This window comes from Odontomachus brunneus, unplaced genomic scaffold, assembly GCF_010583005.1.
Source record: "Odontomachus brunneus isolate Ranch 3 - 2012 unplaced genomic scaffold, Obru_v1 Obru_scaffold_085, whole genome shotgun sequence".
In the NCBI taxonomy this organism is placed as follows: domain Eukaryota; kingdom Metazoa; phylum Arthropoda; class Insecta; order Hymenoptera; family Formicidae; genus Odontomachus; species Odontomachus brunneus.
Genome location: NW_022639535.1, coordinates 615,171 through 632,080, shown reverse-complemented (window position 1 = coordinate 632,080; position 16,910 = coordinate 615,171). Strand labels below are relative to the sequence as shown.

Genomic DNA, 16,910 nt, shown 5'->3' with positions numbered 1-16,910 from the left:
TTTTTCCAATTTTTTTTTTTTTTTTTTTTTTTGATGAAATTTCGTTAAATATTAAGTTAGACTATTCCTTTATTGAAAGAAATAAACGTGAACCTCTTTATTTCGCAATACGCTGGCATGTAAATTTTAGCACTCGATGTGTATAGATAGAAGAATGAAGATGTTGCAGAGATGAATGTGAGGATTTTCACAGAATGCACAGTGTTATTCTGCTCTTATTAGTGTGTATACATAAGGTAATTAATTATTGCACTGTGTATATCGTTTAAGCATCTCAAAAATAATACTTATTTCAAGATAGTTGATAGTTTTCGTATCGCTTTTTTTTGTAAAGACACAGTACCTGAAAAGAGAAAAGAATTCAATAAGTTCATTATAGTTGTTAGTTGAACATGGATAGATAGGTAGATGAATAGTTAGGTAGTTACAACCAAGTTAGGGTACTTGTGGCGGAACCAGCTTATTCACCACAGTTTTGACATTTGATGATGGCCAAGCCGAAGATGAAGAAAATAGCTTGCCGCACATGGACGGTTTCCAAAGCAAGCTTCCTCCGGGAATCCTTCCTCACGGGTTGCCACAAGTTAAGGAAGTCCAGCCTGCTGTCACACAAGTAGAACAAGAGAAAGAAAAGGAAAAACCTAAAAAGGAAGGTGTGTAGATTATTTTTTCCTTGCATGAAACTCTTCTGCTACTAAGAAATGCTGAGAATGATTTCTGTCAATTTTTTCAAAGTACGTGAGCTCAGCGAAGAGGAGAAACAGATGATCATTCTGTCGGAAGACTTCCAACGATTCCTGGATCGCACTAGCAGAATCGTGGAGAGAGCACTGGGCGAATCGGTCGATATTTACACTGATTATACCGGTACTATGGACGGCGAGGATGGAATGTGAGTAAAATAGAAAATTTTTCAATCATCCTTCGTTGCAATACACACGGTTGTACTAGATAGATTTATCCGGTTAATGTAATTTTATTCGTAGTTTTAATAGATTTAATCATCTACAGGGACGAAAAAAGTCATCAACGGCTCTGGTTAAATCGCTCGTTCATCTGTGAACGATGGTCGCGTAATCGTTGTGTGACTTCCATGGACTGGTCGCCACAGTTCCCCGAGCTTTTAGCAGCCTCGTATAACAACAACGACGACACGCCGAACGATCCCGATGGAGTGTGCTTAATCTGGAACACGAAATTTAAGAAAACAACCCCGGAGTTTATCTTTCACTGTCAGTCGCCGGTTATGTCCACCACGTTCGCCAGATTCCATCCAAATTTGATCCTGGGCGGTACCTACTCAGGCCAGATCGTACTTTGGGACAACCGAGTGCAAAAGAGAACTCCCATACAACGTACTCCCTTATCCGCCAGCGCGCACACTGTAAGTAACGTGCCATTTGCTAATGTGTATCAATCAAATAGTTAAGCCCGATAGAATTGGGAAAAGAGGAAAGAGCATGATGAAATCCTTGCTTGTCCTGCAGCACCCTGTGTATTGCTTGAGCGTCGTTGGCACACAAAACGCACACAATTTAATCAGTATCTCGACGGATGGAAAATTATGCTCGTGGAGCTTGGACATGCTATCGCAGCCGCAGGAGGCGTTGGAACTGCACACGAAACAATCGAAAGCGATCGCTGCCACGTGTTTAGCTTTCCCACACGGCGATGTGAACAATTTCGTCATGGGTAGCGAGGATGGGACTGTTTACTCTGGTAGGTGTAGTTATAACTAATAAAAGCTTAATTAATTTATATTTATTTTCTTATTAGAATCCACGCTGTTATTAATAAGACAATTTTGATATTGCTGAACAGCTTGCCGGCATGGTAGCCGCGCAGGATTGACAGAAACTTACGAAGGACATCAAGGGCCAGTTACCGGTATCAGCGCGCACGCGGTACAAGGCGGAATAGATTTCTCACATTTATTCCTAACGTCTTCCCTTGACTGGACGATCAAACTGTGGAGTCTGAAGGAGAATAAGCCACTATACTCCTTCGAGCACAACGGCGACTACGTCTACGACGTTGCCTGGTCACCGACGCATCCGGCGCTATTCGCCGCGGTCGATGACTCTGGCAGGCTGGATTTGTGGAATCTGAATCAGGATACAGAGGTACCTACTGCTAGCGTCGTCGTTGATGGATGTCCAGCTTTGAATCGAGTTTCATGGACACCAAGCGGATTGCACGTCACTGTGGGTGACGATACTGGTAAAATATGGGTCTATGACGTCGCTGAGGTACGTATGACGATCGTCTTGATGATTTGCTTGAGTCATTATATCTTAAATTTGCATACAACGCTATCACATACGAGGCTCACACGAATAGATTTGTATTTGATTCTTCTTCTAATATAGCATCTAGCTCACCCGCGAATCGACGAGTGGAATAAGTTTTTGTACACGCAACAAGATCTGAAGAACAACAAGGCGGACGAAGAACTGGATAAGTTGAACCTTAGCTCTGGTCCATCGTCGTTGACATCTATGACATCTATATCGTCGGTTCCTCTGAGATAAAGACCATAATTTTTTTTTAATTATCTAATGGTTTTTCCCTGAAACCTATCAAATTTATCGTATTCGCAGTCGTATAAGATATTAAGAAAAATTTGGTTATTGCTTCGATGATTATTATGTGTAATATCGAGCAATTAGTAGACAATTTTCTTAATGGCCTTTGCTATTAACAAAGCTTGGCTATAATGAAATGACTTTTAATGCTTTAAAGTTATGCATATTATTAAATGTTACATTGGTCATAATTCTATAATAGAAAACTATATATATCTTTAACTGATACAACAAGATATTAAACAGATATATTGGAATTGTATGTAATCTACATGTAAATAATATTTTAATTCTGTTTTGAAGTTTTTAGAAATAATTTGTGGATAAAAATTGTATGTTTCGCAATAATTTATCGGTATAATCTGAGAATGTAATAGTGTATTACAAATAGTATAATGCAAATAGCATATAAAATGCCAAATTTTATTTTATATGCCAAAAGTACTCAAAGATAAACCTGGAAAATTAGGAAAATGTTCTCTAAATATATTTGTTGTAATATACTCATTAAGCATGTTAATACAATTACATAATTCATGATTCAAATAATTTGCTATGTTATTTCTTTTGTTCAGTCATATCTTTCATAATAATCATCGATTTTTTTTTTTTTTAATTAAGTATTTATTGAACACTTTTGTATTATTTCGTTCTAATTAATACAAATGTGTCGTTTATTGTGTAAATTGTGGCAAATAAATCTTTCTAAGCATATATTTTTCTCTTTTAATCCACGATTATATATACTTTGCATATGTACTATAACCTATGTGTCATATTATATAAGTGTCGATGACATCATGTCGGCCATGACACATCGACAGACGACAGCGTGAAGTTATCAACGTAATTTAAATACGAATGACGAAATGGCGGTTTCGTCATCTTATCGACTAATAATGAAATCATCCTCTTTTCCCGATAGATTAATATATTATTTTTTGTATTATATATTTCTACAACAATTTACAATAACAGAATACCGCTGACAAAACTGACCTTTGCTAGGCGCCTGCGTCACCCACCGACCCTGATCTGCGGTAAGCTGTCAGTGAGAGTTACTGGCAGTCAGTGTTCGTTCGTCGAGTCGAGTGGTTCGGTATTGTATTTCCGTTGTGTCCGGGCTTTCTAATTCAGTATTGCTCCCGTTCTCTTCCTGTCACTTTTGAAAGAGCAACGCTGTACGTTACGACAGACAGAGAGAAAAACGTCGCAAAGATGGATGAGAAAACTGGTAAGTGGTAAAATAGAACCTTTCATTTTACATATATGCCCAAAATGCATTGAAGGAAATTGATGAACGGCTGTTCTTTCTTTAAAATCAACCGTAAACATCGATCTTCTCGGAAAACTGGCACGATGCAATTTTCACACGAACAGCTGTTACTTCTTTGCGCATTCGTTATTCAGAATATTTGGACTTAAATTTTTTTGGAAATATAAAAGAGAATCGGCAAAAGGTGTGTTAAAAGTGACAAAATTTGTGGGCGGTGATTACCAATTTTATCTGCTGCGATAAGACGAAGATAAGAAACTACATAATAGTGATACATTTGTTTATTTCGTTTAAACAGAGCACATTGTGATGACGCCAAAATGCAAGACTACAAATTCCACAACATTGATAATAGAGAGGCAAGCTCTGAAGCCTCCGACACAAAACGGTACTGAGAACGGCAATGTCCATATTGCAGGCGGTGATCATAAGGGAATTGTTATCAACAAACAGGCTGTTGCTGGTACATATATTAACATCTTAATATATAACCCAAGTTAATTGATGGCACTTGATAGATAGCAATAAAATATCTAATTTTTGCAGTGACAAATGGAGAAATATATCCTGCTCAGCTCTGCCTACAATTTAGAGTATTCCTTGTGAGTGCACAAACTGGCAAACATACCCAAGAACAAAGGACCTTGCAATTCTGGTTTAGTGATGTGCTGCCTGAAGCAGAACAACCAAGTATTGCACAGGAATTCTTCAGAGAACTTGTCACTCCACAGGAGTTTCCTAGAGGTAAGTTGTAATACAATATGCATTGATTGATAGCACACATATATCTCTTGAAACTCTATCCTTACTCAGAAAAAGAAATGTATCTGGTTTGGTTGGTTAACTAAGTCAATCAGCACTTCTTTGTTCCTCCATGAACACCAAAGTCTAATTTTAAACACTTGTATATTTAGCAAAAAAGTACAGCAAACTTGAATGTGATTCCTAATTTCTTTATGATATTTAAAGAAGAATGTCAAATTCAGTACTTAAGAAAATTTTAATATTTCAATTGATTTTTTTATATATCCTTAATAAATTTTTCAAGATATAAATAATTTTTTTTTGTTGCATTATACAATAATATTAATGATTTCTTATAGATTATGTAGGATTTATCAAGAAGATCATGAAACTAATGCAACACAAGTACCCTAGTATCAAGAAGCTGGAGGTAGAACTAAAGCAACTAGAAGAACCAATTACACTTCCAACCAGACCATGTAAGTTAATCATTATTTCCTCTTTCTTAATGTATGCTCCGTGGACATCCACATATATTGTATATTAGATTTAGTCATACATTTCCTACGTACATTCTCATTTTCAAATATATAATCTTACTTCGGCTCAGTAAAAAAGAAATCTATACATGGGAGTAGGAGTTAACAGTTATTTGATTAGGTTGATTGTGCTTAATGGTTCCTTATTGGAGCAACGTATCTCAAGTGCACATTACAGCTGAGCTCAAAGGAAATACACACTTGAATATAACTCTCACTGACTCATTATATAATTTGAGTCAGAATTTTCCCATGTGCATTCTGTACTCACAATTTGTGTATTGTGTATGTACATTATATACTGAGCGTGAACGTCTATATTTCATACTTAATTTCTATTATTCACAGCTACCGGTCACTTACTATTCACACTTCCTCGGTCTAAGAAAGTTATGTGGAAATCAGGTTCGAGAATGAAAAAGAATTCAGCATTTCTGTCACATTTTTCATCGATGTTTTACTCTCTTTTTTTCTCATACACACAGGCTAATAGCGAAAACAAAACTGACACACATAATGTAGTTTCTTGTAACACATTAATATACCTATTGGTTAGAATGATTGCGCTCGGACTTTTTCTGGTGAAATTCTAGATTGTCAAGCAAGGAAATTCTCTACTTGGCTAGTAGATATATATATTCTGTCGCTTGGCACAATAACTCGGTAACCATAACAACATTGGCTTAACATAGTTCGCCTACTTATAATTTGCATCACATCAATTCATATCATTATACTTTCTTCGTTACTTTGTGAAAAGGAAAGAAATATAAAAATATGATTTTTATATTGAATTACTTTCGATTGAGAAATCGAGATAAAACATGAGTTCAAAAAATTTATTATGCACTTTAATCATATGAGAGGGGATTTTCCGACCCATTTAACTGATCGATCAGTAGGGAATACACTAACTAGAGTGTAAAAAACATCCCACTTAACCACTTGACTTGACCTGGATATCATATTTCCTATATGGTGTACAATATGCATATTTATCCCCACAAAGCATGACTACAGAAACAGGAAACTATCGCCCATTACATAAAACATTTCATAACACGACATACACAAACAATATAAAATTAGACGATGTATATACATAAGTTGTTTTCTTATTTCATTTCATATGTGCGTTCTTTCAATTCAAAATTCAATTTCAACTGTGCAGTTTCGTTCAATCACCAATCTTGAGTACAAACATATGTAGTGTGTTAGAAGTATACATTTAACATATCTAATACATATCATTTCTAAAACTCAAGTCCCGTTTCTGTTTGACCTAGATTCTAAGTAATTTTAATTGATCATTCGTTAATTTACTACATAGTACAGTCACATTCTAGTACTCATTCTGTAAGGAAATGCATCCTATGTAGAGCACGAACCTTCTACTCATGGTCACATTAGCTGCCATATACACATATATGTGTTCGAGTTTCACTCTTACATATACATTTAGTTGTGTCCTTCACTAACGATTCTAGCTCGAATCTAGTTACATAGAAATAAGGACTAGTTAAAACATGTGCACTATCGCAGCTATATTACACATACCTTCCAAACTTCCGCATTTTTACTTTAAACAAATTAGAAACTATCCAATACACGAAACTTAGACTCATCTACACAGCAGAGAATTTAACTTGCATATGTTATGGAGTGCTGTTCTTCTTGTTTCGATGCTATTAACTGTAATTTAAGATTTATCATAGGCAGACATGCGGCTTAAAAGTCTGACAAATCTAACACAGTATCGTTCATTTCATTGCACAGTAAATAAAATTATCTTTTTTTGTTTGCTAAAAAGTATCTACGGATGAAATCGTCACGGGTCAAGTGATTGAACTCACGGTAGAAAAAGTTCTGGAGCTTATTGAATCCGCGTACCCGAATCCGGTAACTGTGGTCGATATAGCGAAGTAAGTAATAGCATTATACAATATTCAGATGAAGTATATCAAAAAGGAATAAACTATTGTACAGCAGTGCAAGCTTAACGTAATGTTCATGCTATTAGGGAACATGGTTGGGAATCATCAGCTGTGGAAGCCAAATTAAAAGAACTACAAGAAAAAGGTCTTGTTAAAGCAATGGATCATGGGGCCTTTACTCGTGTCGTCCATCAAGATACTCAAGTCCAGGTAATCATTTAATTATAATTAATTGGCCAATGAATCGTTTATACGTTAATTTACACGTGTACGTGTAACGTCGTAAAATCTATTTTTAGGTAGTGAAGCAGATGCCAACGATGGCGAGTGCGAAGCAACCTACCATAGCTATTATTACAGCTCAGTATTGCGAGAAACTCGCTGTGGATTCGATGATCGAAAACAAAGAAACCTTTGTTCGCTACACCACCGTTGGTAAGATCCATTGTTTATTTTCGATTTTCGAAGAATAATAATCCCAAAATTATAATATTTGTGATACACTTCAATAATATTGTAAAATGTAACTAATCTCTACTCTCATTAAACAAATAGTTGTAATTGAATTCTTGCAGAATATTAGAAAAATAGCTTAACTGACTCCCCTCTGCTTTTCTTTCTAAATATACGCTTCTAAAGAGAATTATCGCATATGACCATTTTTACAATATTTCAATCGAATTATTTCTGTTAAATCTCTTCCTATTTTTTCTCTCTTTTGCTCTCCCTCCCCTTGCAAATAAAACCGCCAATATATGCATTATCCGTCAACTGACGGTGAATACTCAAACAATATTGCGAATGTATATTTCACTATGCATGAAACTTTAGGTACCGCAACCTCACCAGACACATCAGATGGAGTTCCACGAACAACATGCCGTTTTGGTAAAGTAGTTTGTAACATAGCTCTTTATTGTTTTAATGTCACTTTAATGTTTCATTTCATAGCTTGCCAATTGCTTGCGACCGAAGCAACGCAGGGCCATGCGGTGCTGTAAACGTGCACTTCGGAACATCGTTATCAACGTTTCTTTCATGTCATAAAACATTTCTCTCATATTACGTTTTAGTTAATCTTATTTCTCATAATATACTTTTCCATATCACAAACATTTAATATTAACAGAATGATTTTGTATAGCTTATGTTTGTCTTATGTGCATTGTCTTTATCAGGCTTAATTGTGATTTGTATTATATTTGTTTTGTCTGGGTTATATATATTATCTCGTCACTATTTATTTATTACTTTATTCACATTTATTACGTTTTATTGAATTATAATTTTAAACTTATATTTATTTACCTTATTATTATTTAACTTATTATTATTTTAAACTTTTATATTTTTTATATATTTTTAATAAAGGACAGGGAAAGATCTTTTTCTTGTATTTAAACTACACTAGATTTTAAAAAATAATTTTTTAATAGATTTTTAATACTGTTCTTCTTCAATATTGCGTGTAATACCTCTAGATATTAGATTACGAATATTCATTCATAATGGAATGATTTTAATCTGTTTTATTATCACATATATATATATATATATATATATATATATATACATATATATATATATATATACATACACATATACACAGGTTTTTCGACTTAATATACTGATAGCCGCACAATGCACATGTATTATATACACGCATCAAGAAAAAATAAAAGGAAATGTGAATTCTAAGATATATCAAGATATCGAACAGATACTTTCTGTTTTAGGAGAATCAAACGTGTACACTTTGGGCAATATTGGTGCTCACAGGATTGTGTGTACTAAATTACCAACAGTGGGACCTACAAGGGTAGCAATGTCTACTGCTGCTGGCAATACCACTACCAGATTGTTAGGTATATATCATGCTTTTCCATCAAAACTTGTGCTCTTATTTTTCTTTAATTTTCACTAAATATTACTATTTGTTTTATCTTATATATGTGTAGGTACTTTCCAAAAGGTGGATTATGTCTTCCTTGTCGGAGTCGGTGGAGGTGTCCCTCACTATACGGATTATAATAAACATGTACGACTGGGCGATGTGGTGATATCTCATCCAACACCGCTTAACAATAAATATGCGTACATTTACTGCGAAAGCGCTAAAATGAATGAAAACGGAAACTATCATTTCGAAACCAAGGAGTACTGCCCACCAAATCTCGGTTTACAGGAAATTGCAGCGTCTCTTAAGAAACAGGTAACGCAATCGAATTATATTTGTGAACATCGTGTTGCACATTTTCTTGTATCAAAAATACTCACATATTCCGTAGATTGAGGACGAAACGACCCCACCGTGGCAGACATACATGAATGAAGGTCTAGAGATTCTGAAGAATCAATCGGAACACGACTTCAATGCGCCGCCACCAGAATCTGACAAGTTGTACATGGCCATTGGTGAAAGAGACGTTATTGAAGTAGCTCATCCAACCGCACCTCAAGATTCTGAAAATAAAAGGTAATAGATCATTATTTTTTCATTTTACTTCAACTATACCGAACATTTCCATTTTGAATCCTCAGCGGCTCAACTTAATATGTTTATTAATGTAATGTTTATAGAATTGTCAGGTGCTCTCGAATCCACTTGGCGCCAGTGGCATCCGGTCGACAAATTGCACGAGATGACCAACTCAGGCAAAAATTCGCTAGTCGCTTCGGAGCGCTCGCGTTCGATGATGCGATGGAAGCTGTAGTAGAGAGTATCCTAGGTAATTGTCGCGAGAGTTTCGCTGTGATCCGTGGTATCTCCGATTACAAGGATGGTATCCGAAGCAAAGAATGGCAAAGTCATGCGTCGTTGGCAGCAGCTAGCGTAATGAAAACTATAATTTGCGCCATGGATCCACCGACCAATGACTAATGTCACTCTTCTATATTATCTTTCTAATTTTATTTCACGTAATATATAATGAAACATGCATTTCTTTATACGAAAAGGGTAGGATTTAAAATCAAAATAGCTGTCAAACATACACATATACATACTGTACTAAGTACACAAAGATGGAAGAACGCAAATGTACTTTAATTCTACCGAACAATTCTCGCACCGCTCAAATTTTTTTACAGATTTTCTTAGACAATGCCATTTTTACAGATTTTCTTAGACAATGCCATTTTTATAAACAGATAAAATTTTTTGTTTGACAATATTTCTGAAAAAATGACTCCACGACTATCTTATTAATATAATAATATGAATTAATATAATAATAATATAAACCATGTTATTGATATTGAAATTAGGAGCGCTCAATGTTAAATTAATATCTATATTAGAATAAAAAATATAATTCTTTGTCTCGACACATTTTATCTGTAGATATAATAAGAGAATGGTGCCATTGTTGTATCGTGCAGTTGTCATGTAATGATTAACAAGTTATGATGCGCAAGTAAAGTATCGTATACTTCACAGAAATAAAAATTCTGTACATTCCTGTTGGATGTACATTAAAGGTGTTTCAAAGACCAAATTGTTAGAGGCAAATTAGGACAAGGACTAATGAGCGCTGGAATATATGATGCTTCGAGATTATCCGCAAAATAGACAAAAAATTTAGCAGTAACTATTTACTTAACTTAGTCTGACAATTATGCTAAGTCCAAAGAAGACATAGGGCAAAGCAGTTAGGCAGTCTATTAAATAGGCGAACTGATCTAGTTGTAGATGCGATAGTCACAAATGGCAGCTGAAAGTATACTTGACAGTATTTAACAAATCGGAATCAAATTATAGTTACGACATTGCTGAAGTAATTATTACATGTTTGAGAGTATATATTGATGTTTTCATCACAGTTTTGATCACAGATATATGCATTCTATATTCGCGCAATATAAATCTAAATGGAAAATCATCAAAAACAAATTCGCATTTCTCTGAAGAATCCTACAACATATACGGAGATATATACAAGATAGATTTCTATTAAAATGTGCCAACGTGTTCATACTTGTTAAATTTCACTGCCCTTTTTAAAATCTGGATAATATCCACGTCAAAAATTTTCGAAATGAATTTTCTAAACTTCAAGATCAGAAATTTGTCCGAGATTTATGATTTCATTGTAACGAGAAATTTCTACTTAAGAAATTACAGGGTAGTGTGCTGAAACTTAATGTCTGAATATCAAATTTTAAATGTGAACCTAAAAAGATAGATGAAATATATATATAGGAGTGTTGTTAATGATGAAAAGAATCATAAAATTTCAGCAATAGTTAAAAATAACACAGAAACTACAAAAGTACGATTGATTCTAGCCATAGAGATATACATAGTAAAAATGTAGTATTTATATTTATTTATTTTTCTCTTTTCTTTGTGCACAGTATATTACTTTCTTTAGATAAAAGTTACGTAAATTCAAAAAAGAAAACATCTCATTAATATGCATAGCATTCATTTTAGAAAAATGTTTCGCTTATGTAGCAAGAACATTAACGATCATTGAACGATAGGCAGACGTAAAATTGACACAAACGACAAAAGTCACTTGTTGTGTAGAAGCACACATTTGAAATTCTATCGAATATAAAAAATAACTTTAATATATGTATACACACACACATAGATAAATATGAAAATACAGAATCTATATATATATATATATATATACACAAAAATGTTTAATATATAATACATAATACATTATATAAATCTCGTATGCGAGCGAGAGTTATGTCATAGAATACTTTAAAATAACTTACCTGGCGACAGATTCCTATTTTAGGCCTAATATTAGTTATGTTATAATCAATGGAATTTGTTATATTAACCGAGGCTTTATAGAAGCCACGAGCTTCCAGTCGTGCATTTGTATTTGCGTTATTACGCGCTTTCGATACTAGTCGCAATACTGTGTTTTTTACTTGTATTTATATATTTATTCCCTACTTACTAGATTATAATAGATTATAAATATGGCTTAATAATTAATGTAATATGTACTATTGTGTATACACACATGTCCACTTAATTCGTATTTCGTGGGATGTTATCATCTCTCACAACTCGTGAACATTTATTTGATAAATATAATGTAAGTTATTATTTTATGATTTTTTGTGTGCAAATGACTTATATGATATAATTTTGAAGCATTGACTCTTCAGTACAGCTTTTAATATCCAAAAATTTCTGAAGATGTAGTCAAAGCTTCAAAGTTCCTATTAATATCATTGTATTAGAGAATATAGGTTTCATCAATCTTCAATTAGATTTTATCAAAAACATGCGTTTTATTTTTATTTATATATTTAACTATATTAGATTGTTTATATTGTTCATCAAATTATGAAAACATCAGAACCATTATGGCTTTTGGAAGAAAATGTGTGCTTCGTATCTATCCGTACGTAAATTAGTCTTCCTGTTAACACGCAAGGATTTATTAGCAAAGTCTTCTTGAAGTGAGATTTTGGTATTCGAGCTTAGATATCTTATAGTGAAGACTGGGAAGTGCCCGTATCAAAGCTGTCTCTCTCGCACATGAACAAATAAAAACAATGTGCTTTTACTTATGGGATGATGGCAATGGACTGATAATACGTAAATTGTAGCGAGATTATGGATGACTAATGTTTCATGGTAACTACGCAATGTATTTACCCAAGTGATAGACTCGAACGTGGTATTTAATCTGCTTCACAGCAGAAAAGAAGCTGTGATAATTCTGATGTTGGCCATAGTAGAGAATAATCGACTTGTCGATCACAATGTCAATTTGTGTCGCTGGAATTTGAGCACTGCAATTTGCACACTGCGCACACGCGAAGAGATGAGATAATATATCATCTTTATATTGCAGAAAACATGAGTTAGGTATATATAGTTTCGGTTTGGTAAAATGTGTATTAAGCGATCGAAAAATACATTTAAATTATAATATGTCTCGACGTGTGCTACAAATATTACAGCATTTATTTACATCGCAGTATCACACTCTTTAACTTCTTCGTTTCTTCGTGTGACGAAGTGTTTCAAAAATAAATTATGTGAATGAGTGTATTATTGTGCATATATTATTATTAAATATATACGATCAATCGTTGATATCCTGTTTGTTGTAATATACATATATTCATACACAGAAGAAGTCATCCTCTCTAACGTTAAACTATTATCTGCCATGTGTTGCTGCGATACTTGCATGAAACTATTACTTCACAAGGCGCACTGTAAGTTACTTCACCTCTCTTCAATAAATTTCGATTTTTCAGTGTCACTCGTGTTTTCAGTGTCGTTCTCACATTTTAGGGTCTCCGGGGCCAATTTTTGCATCTCCCGTTCCTTCGGATTCAATTTACCATACTGATTCCACGGTTGCTCCTTTGAAGTTCCGAACATCATGTAAATGATGCAGCCCGCCAATGAGTTCGCAGCAGCAATCAGGAAGACCAAACGCCACTGCTCTACAGTTTGCTGCACAAAAATATCCATTCGTATATTTGTAATCGTGAATCGCGAGATAAAGCGAACGTTTTCGTGAACCAGATGCAAATGACACTTACGTTATTATTCGTTAATATGCCGACGATCACCGGTGAAATAAAACCGCCCCATATAATGACCATACCACAGAATCCGAAAAGGACACTGGCGTAATTCGGACTGAGGTCAACGAAGTTTGCTAAAGTAGAGGCGGAAACTGCGCCGTTCACCGTGATGCCCATCATCATGAAAATGACCGCGAGCAATGGTTGACAACCGCTAAATCCGAGAGCTATAATGAGAATGCCTTGAATGCCTGTGCATACGAAAGTCGCCAGTTTCCTCACGTTCGTTAGGCTCATTCTGTTCGTGCGAAACAGCCAGTCACTCATCATCGAGTAAAAATACGAGAAGATCATCCGGAGTATATGCGGCGCTCCTGCCAAGAACCCAGCCTGCAAACAAAACATCGGGATGAAATCTCTAATCGGCATAGAACGAAACGTATCACTCACGAATACGAAGAATGATAAACTCACAGCGTTGATGTTCCATCCGTGAACAAAGTTGAAATAACTCGGTGCCTGCGCCAGGAGAGTTAAGAAACCCCAGGCACCGCTCCAATGAGCGGCGATGGTGACCCATATTGGTCCTGATCGGAATATCTCTTTCCAGGGTATCTGTGTCGGTTCATCGTCAATGGACCCAGCGATGTTGTCTATAATATACTTCTTCTCGTCATCGGAGATTCGTGGATGTTGCTGCGGTGAATCGTACACGAGGAAGTGCCAGAAGCAATACCTACGAATTATAACGACTTGGTTCAATACAGGATACTTGAAGTTCATCGTGAGCTTGGAATAGTCATGTGTCCGTGGAAGTACTCACCAAATCACTCCCATCAAGGATGTCACATGAAAAGATGCGCCCCAACCGAGAGTACTGCTAACAGCCGCACACAAGGGGTAAGTAATCGCTACTCCTACAGAACTCCCTGAAAATTAATTAGCCTAAAGTTTAAAAATATCGATCATTTCTTGCTACAACATAATTTTATGTGTAACAAAATTGATCCAATATCTTACCAAGATAAGCACTGACGAATCTGCTTCTTTCATCCGGTGGAATCCACTTGGCTGTCATGTCGTGCATAGAAGGCCACATGACACCCTAAAACGAAAATTAAATATCGATATTTTTGAAATATAAGGATATATTCCATGAGAACGTGACTTACTGCTATTAATCCCTGTAACACTCGGAGAGCGATCAAACTGTACAAATGCGTCACGTAGGGAATAAAAAATCCTAAGAGAGCAGTTAGGAAGTTTCCTAAACCGAATACAAGTTTCGTACCGTACCGCCTGGCCAACAGACCACCAGGCAATTGCGACAACCAGTGCAACCAGTAATAAGCACCCAATGCCAATCCCTGTTGATACTCGTTCCAAGTGAATCGATCTTCATACTACAGAAGATAACAGAATAAGAGATGTCACATATAAAAGAGTAGTATTTTCAAAAAGATATTTACGTAAATACCGTAATGTTTTCAGGGGACAACGTCGTAATCGGGAAAGAAAGAGAAACATTGCTATCTTGAGCGGTCTCGTTCGTCCAAGATACTGTGCTATTCTCTATGTTACATTGGGCGATTGCGGCGGCTTTAGGATACGGTAACACCATCGCCACTATAGTGAGATTCAAATTTATTCTCAACACATAATTAACGGCGAAGCCACAAAAGACCATATACCAAAGAACATCTCGACAAGTAAACAGCTCTTTCTCTGTAATACAAAATACAAAAGCGTGCGAGTAGTTGAAAAGATTCTCAAAAGAGGGATTGTACAAATACTGTATTGTATTAAGATTAAATCAGTGAATTAACGCGCAATATTTGGACCATTGATTTTAGAATACCCTGTATGTGACATTTATGGCTCATACATACTATACATGCGCGTAATATATGCTCTCTGTATCTAATAGCCTAATAGCACTATTTGACAGCGATGCTATTTGATCCAATATACGACGACGTCCGCAGATGAAGTTAAGGAATATTTACTATTCCGTCACAATAATTAAACATTTCGAATATTTGTATCTTTACAATAATTTAACTTATCAAATGACAAAAGTATACGCAGAATGGAACATTGTACTTACTCTTATCCATTTCGGTCATTCTTTGAAAATTACCAGATATGTAGTCAACAGTAGTTTATTAATTACATCACTTTTAACAAATCTTATACGTGAGTGGCTTTTTTCCTTTTAAGCCTATTACAAGACACTTTACGTGATGTATTATCTCTCGAGTTATCACCTTGTTTCCTCAATTATCAAGTGAACTTTCATTCTAACAATACGAGCTCATCTCTCAGCGACAAGTCAATGTCGTCTTCCGCCTCTTGTATTTACGAATCTGTGTTAAGCGGTTACTGTCACGACAAACACTGCATGACTGTTCTTCAAGTAGAGTCATGTGCATCGCAGAAATGTATGCGCGATCCTCCACCCCTGCAGGAGTCATGATAACGACGATTAAGCGGTGTGTCTGTCCCGTAAAAACCTTCAAATCCCCTCATTGTTCCTGACCTCGTCACTCGATACACAGGAAATGTAGACTTTGCTGCAATTTTTACAATATCAAAAAGAAATCATAAGAAGGACCATGCTTCTTATACGTGCTTATCTTCACACACATAATACTAATAACGCAGTACAAAGGGCATATTAATTATGCGCATGTTGTTTTCCTGTTTTTGTATACACAGTTTTATCTTTTACTACATTGTTACCCGCAAGATCATATACTGCACATCTCTCGATAAGATATTATCGTTATGCATTTATGTGACGATAACGACAAATAAATAAAATATTTCTCCGTATCGCGTACAAATCGCGTACGAGATAGTGTCGTTTCCCATTGAGCTGTAAATAGACGGCTTGTGTGATTATTGAAAATTTATGGCAACTACTACCGCGACTAATATTTACCCGGACGTAAATCACTAACAATGCGGTGGAGGTGAAGAGCGAGCGCGTGATCGAATATATGTTTCGTAGTAATTGCTGAAAGAAGTCAATCTATTGCGTATGTGGAAGCCACTGTAGGCTGTAATTTAATTCGCTTCCATTGTCGGTATCTTTGTCAAACACGAGATCGACAACAACACAGCAGTGGTATTAAACAAACCATGCCAGTCATTAATGACTGAATATTTTTATCTCAAGATTTGCAAAAGACTGTCTTTAATTCTAAACGATTTTCAGCTTTCCTTTTTCTTCATAATTACTCTCCATCATTTATAAGTCGATATCCATGCACTATAATAAAATTAAGTGTTAAATTTGTACATATAT

The 16,910-nt window shown here is 35.3% G+C and overlaps 3 protein-coding genes across 55 annotated transcripts in view; 2 read left to right on the top strand and 1 right to left on the bottom strand.

Annotated features, from left to right (window-relative positions):
• Positions 1-3,134, top strand: part of LOC116847918 (cytoplasmic dynein 1 intermediate chain) — an 11,348-nt gene extending 8,214 nt beyond the window's left edge. For 28 of the 50 annotated variants that reach the window (XM_032823491.1, XM_032823478.1, XM_032823487.1 and 25 more), the window contains 6 exons: positions 474-653; positions 736-892; positions 1,012-1,384; positions 1,488-1,719; positions 1,822-2,249; positions 2,370-3,134. In XM_032823491.1, the coding sequence (XP_032679382.1) occupies positions 474-653; positions 736-892; positions 1,012-1,384; positions 1,488-1,719; positions 1,822-2,249; positions 2,370-2,531 (1,532 nt within the window). In that variant the 3' untranslated portion in view covers positions 2,532-3,134. The remainder of the gene's footprint in view (positions 1-473; positions 654-735; positions 893-1,011; positions 1,385-1,487; positions 1,720-1,821; positions 2,250-2,369) is intronic. The other 22 variants (XM_032823486.1, XM_032823492.1, XM_032823479.1 and 19 more) reach the window with 1 other exon arrangement.
• Positions 3,135-3,372: 238 nt separating this feature from the next.
• Positions 3,373-13,157, top strand: LOC116847921. Of its 4 annotated transcripts, XM_032823495.1 has the most exons (13): positions 3,373-3,819; positions 4,160-4,324; positions 4,408-4,605; positions 4,965-5,084; positions 5,493-5,549; positions 6,955-7,066; positions 7,165-7,288; positions 7,378-7,513; positions 7,910-7,966; positions 8,815-8,943; positions 9,037-9,290; positions 9,367-9,554; positions 9,659-13,157. In XM_032823495.1, exons 1-13 carry the CDS (start codon positions 3,804-3,806, stop codon positions 9,957-9,959), a joined length of 1,857 nt encoding a protein of 618 aa, XP_032679386.1. In that variant the 5' UTR covers positions 3,373-3,803; the 3' UTR covers positions 9,960-13,157. The 4 variants fall into 4 exon arrangements, with proteins under 4 accessions (XP_032679386.1, XP_032679388.1, XP_032679387.1 ...); XM_032823497.1 differs by lacking the exon at positions 7,910-7,966; XM_032823496.1 differs by lacking the exon at positions 5,493-5,549 and having other exon boundaries at positions 3,375-3,819.
• Positions 12,937-16,839, bottom strand: LOC116847923 (sialin). Its single transcript, XM_032823500.1, has 8 exons — positions 15,708-16,839; positions 15,078-15,325; positions 14,773-15,003; positions 14,621-14,705; positions 14,424-14,529; positions 14,075-14,336; positions 13,616-13,990; positions 12,937-13,526 (listed from the first exon to the last, which is right to left on the bottom strand). Exons 1-8 carry the CDS (start codon positions 15,724-15,726, stop codon positions 13,293-13,295), a joined length of 1,560 nt encoding a protein of 519 aa, XP_032679391.1. The 5' UTR covers positions 15,727-16,839; the 3' UTR covers positions 12,937-13,292.
• Positions 16,840-16,910: the final 71 nt, after the last annotated feature.

Bases quoted from the DNA above. Each gene is read 5' to 3' on its own strand.
- LOC116847923 (XM_032823500.1), bottom strand. The intron at 14,530-14,620 runs GTAAGATATTGG...ATTAATTTTCAG, and splicing joins ATTCGTCAGTGCTTATCTTG to GGAGTTCTGTAGGAGTAGCG. The intron at 13,527-13,615 runs GTAAGTGTCATT...ATTTTTGTGCAG, and splicing joins GCATATTAACGAATAATAAC to CAAACTGTAGAGCAGTGGCG.
- LOC116847921 (XM_032823495.1), top strand. The intron at 4,606-4,964 runs GTAAGTTGTAAT...GATTTCTTATAG, and splicing joins TCCACAGGAGTTTCCTAGAG to ATTATGTAGGATTTATCAAG. The intron at 9,555-9,658 runs GTAATAGATCAT...TAATGTTTATAG, and splicing joins CAAGATTCTGAAAATAAAAG to AATTGTCAGGTGCTCTCGAA.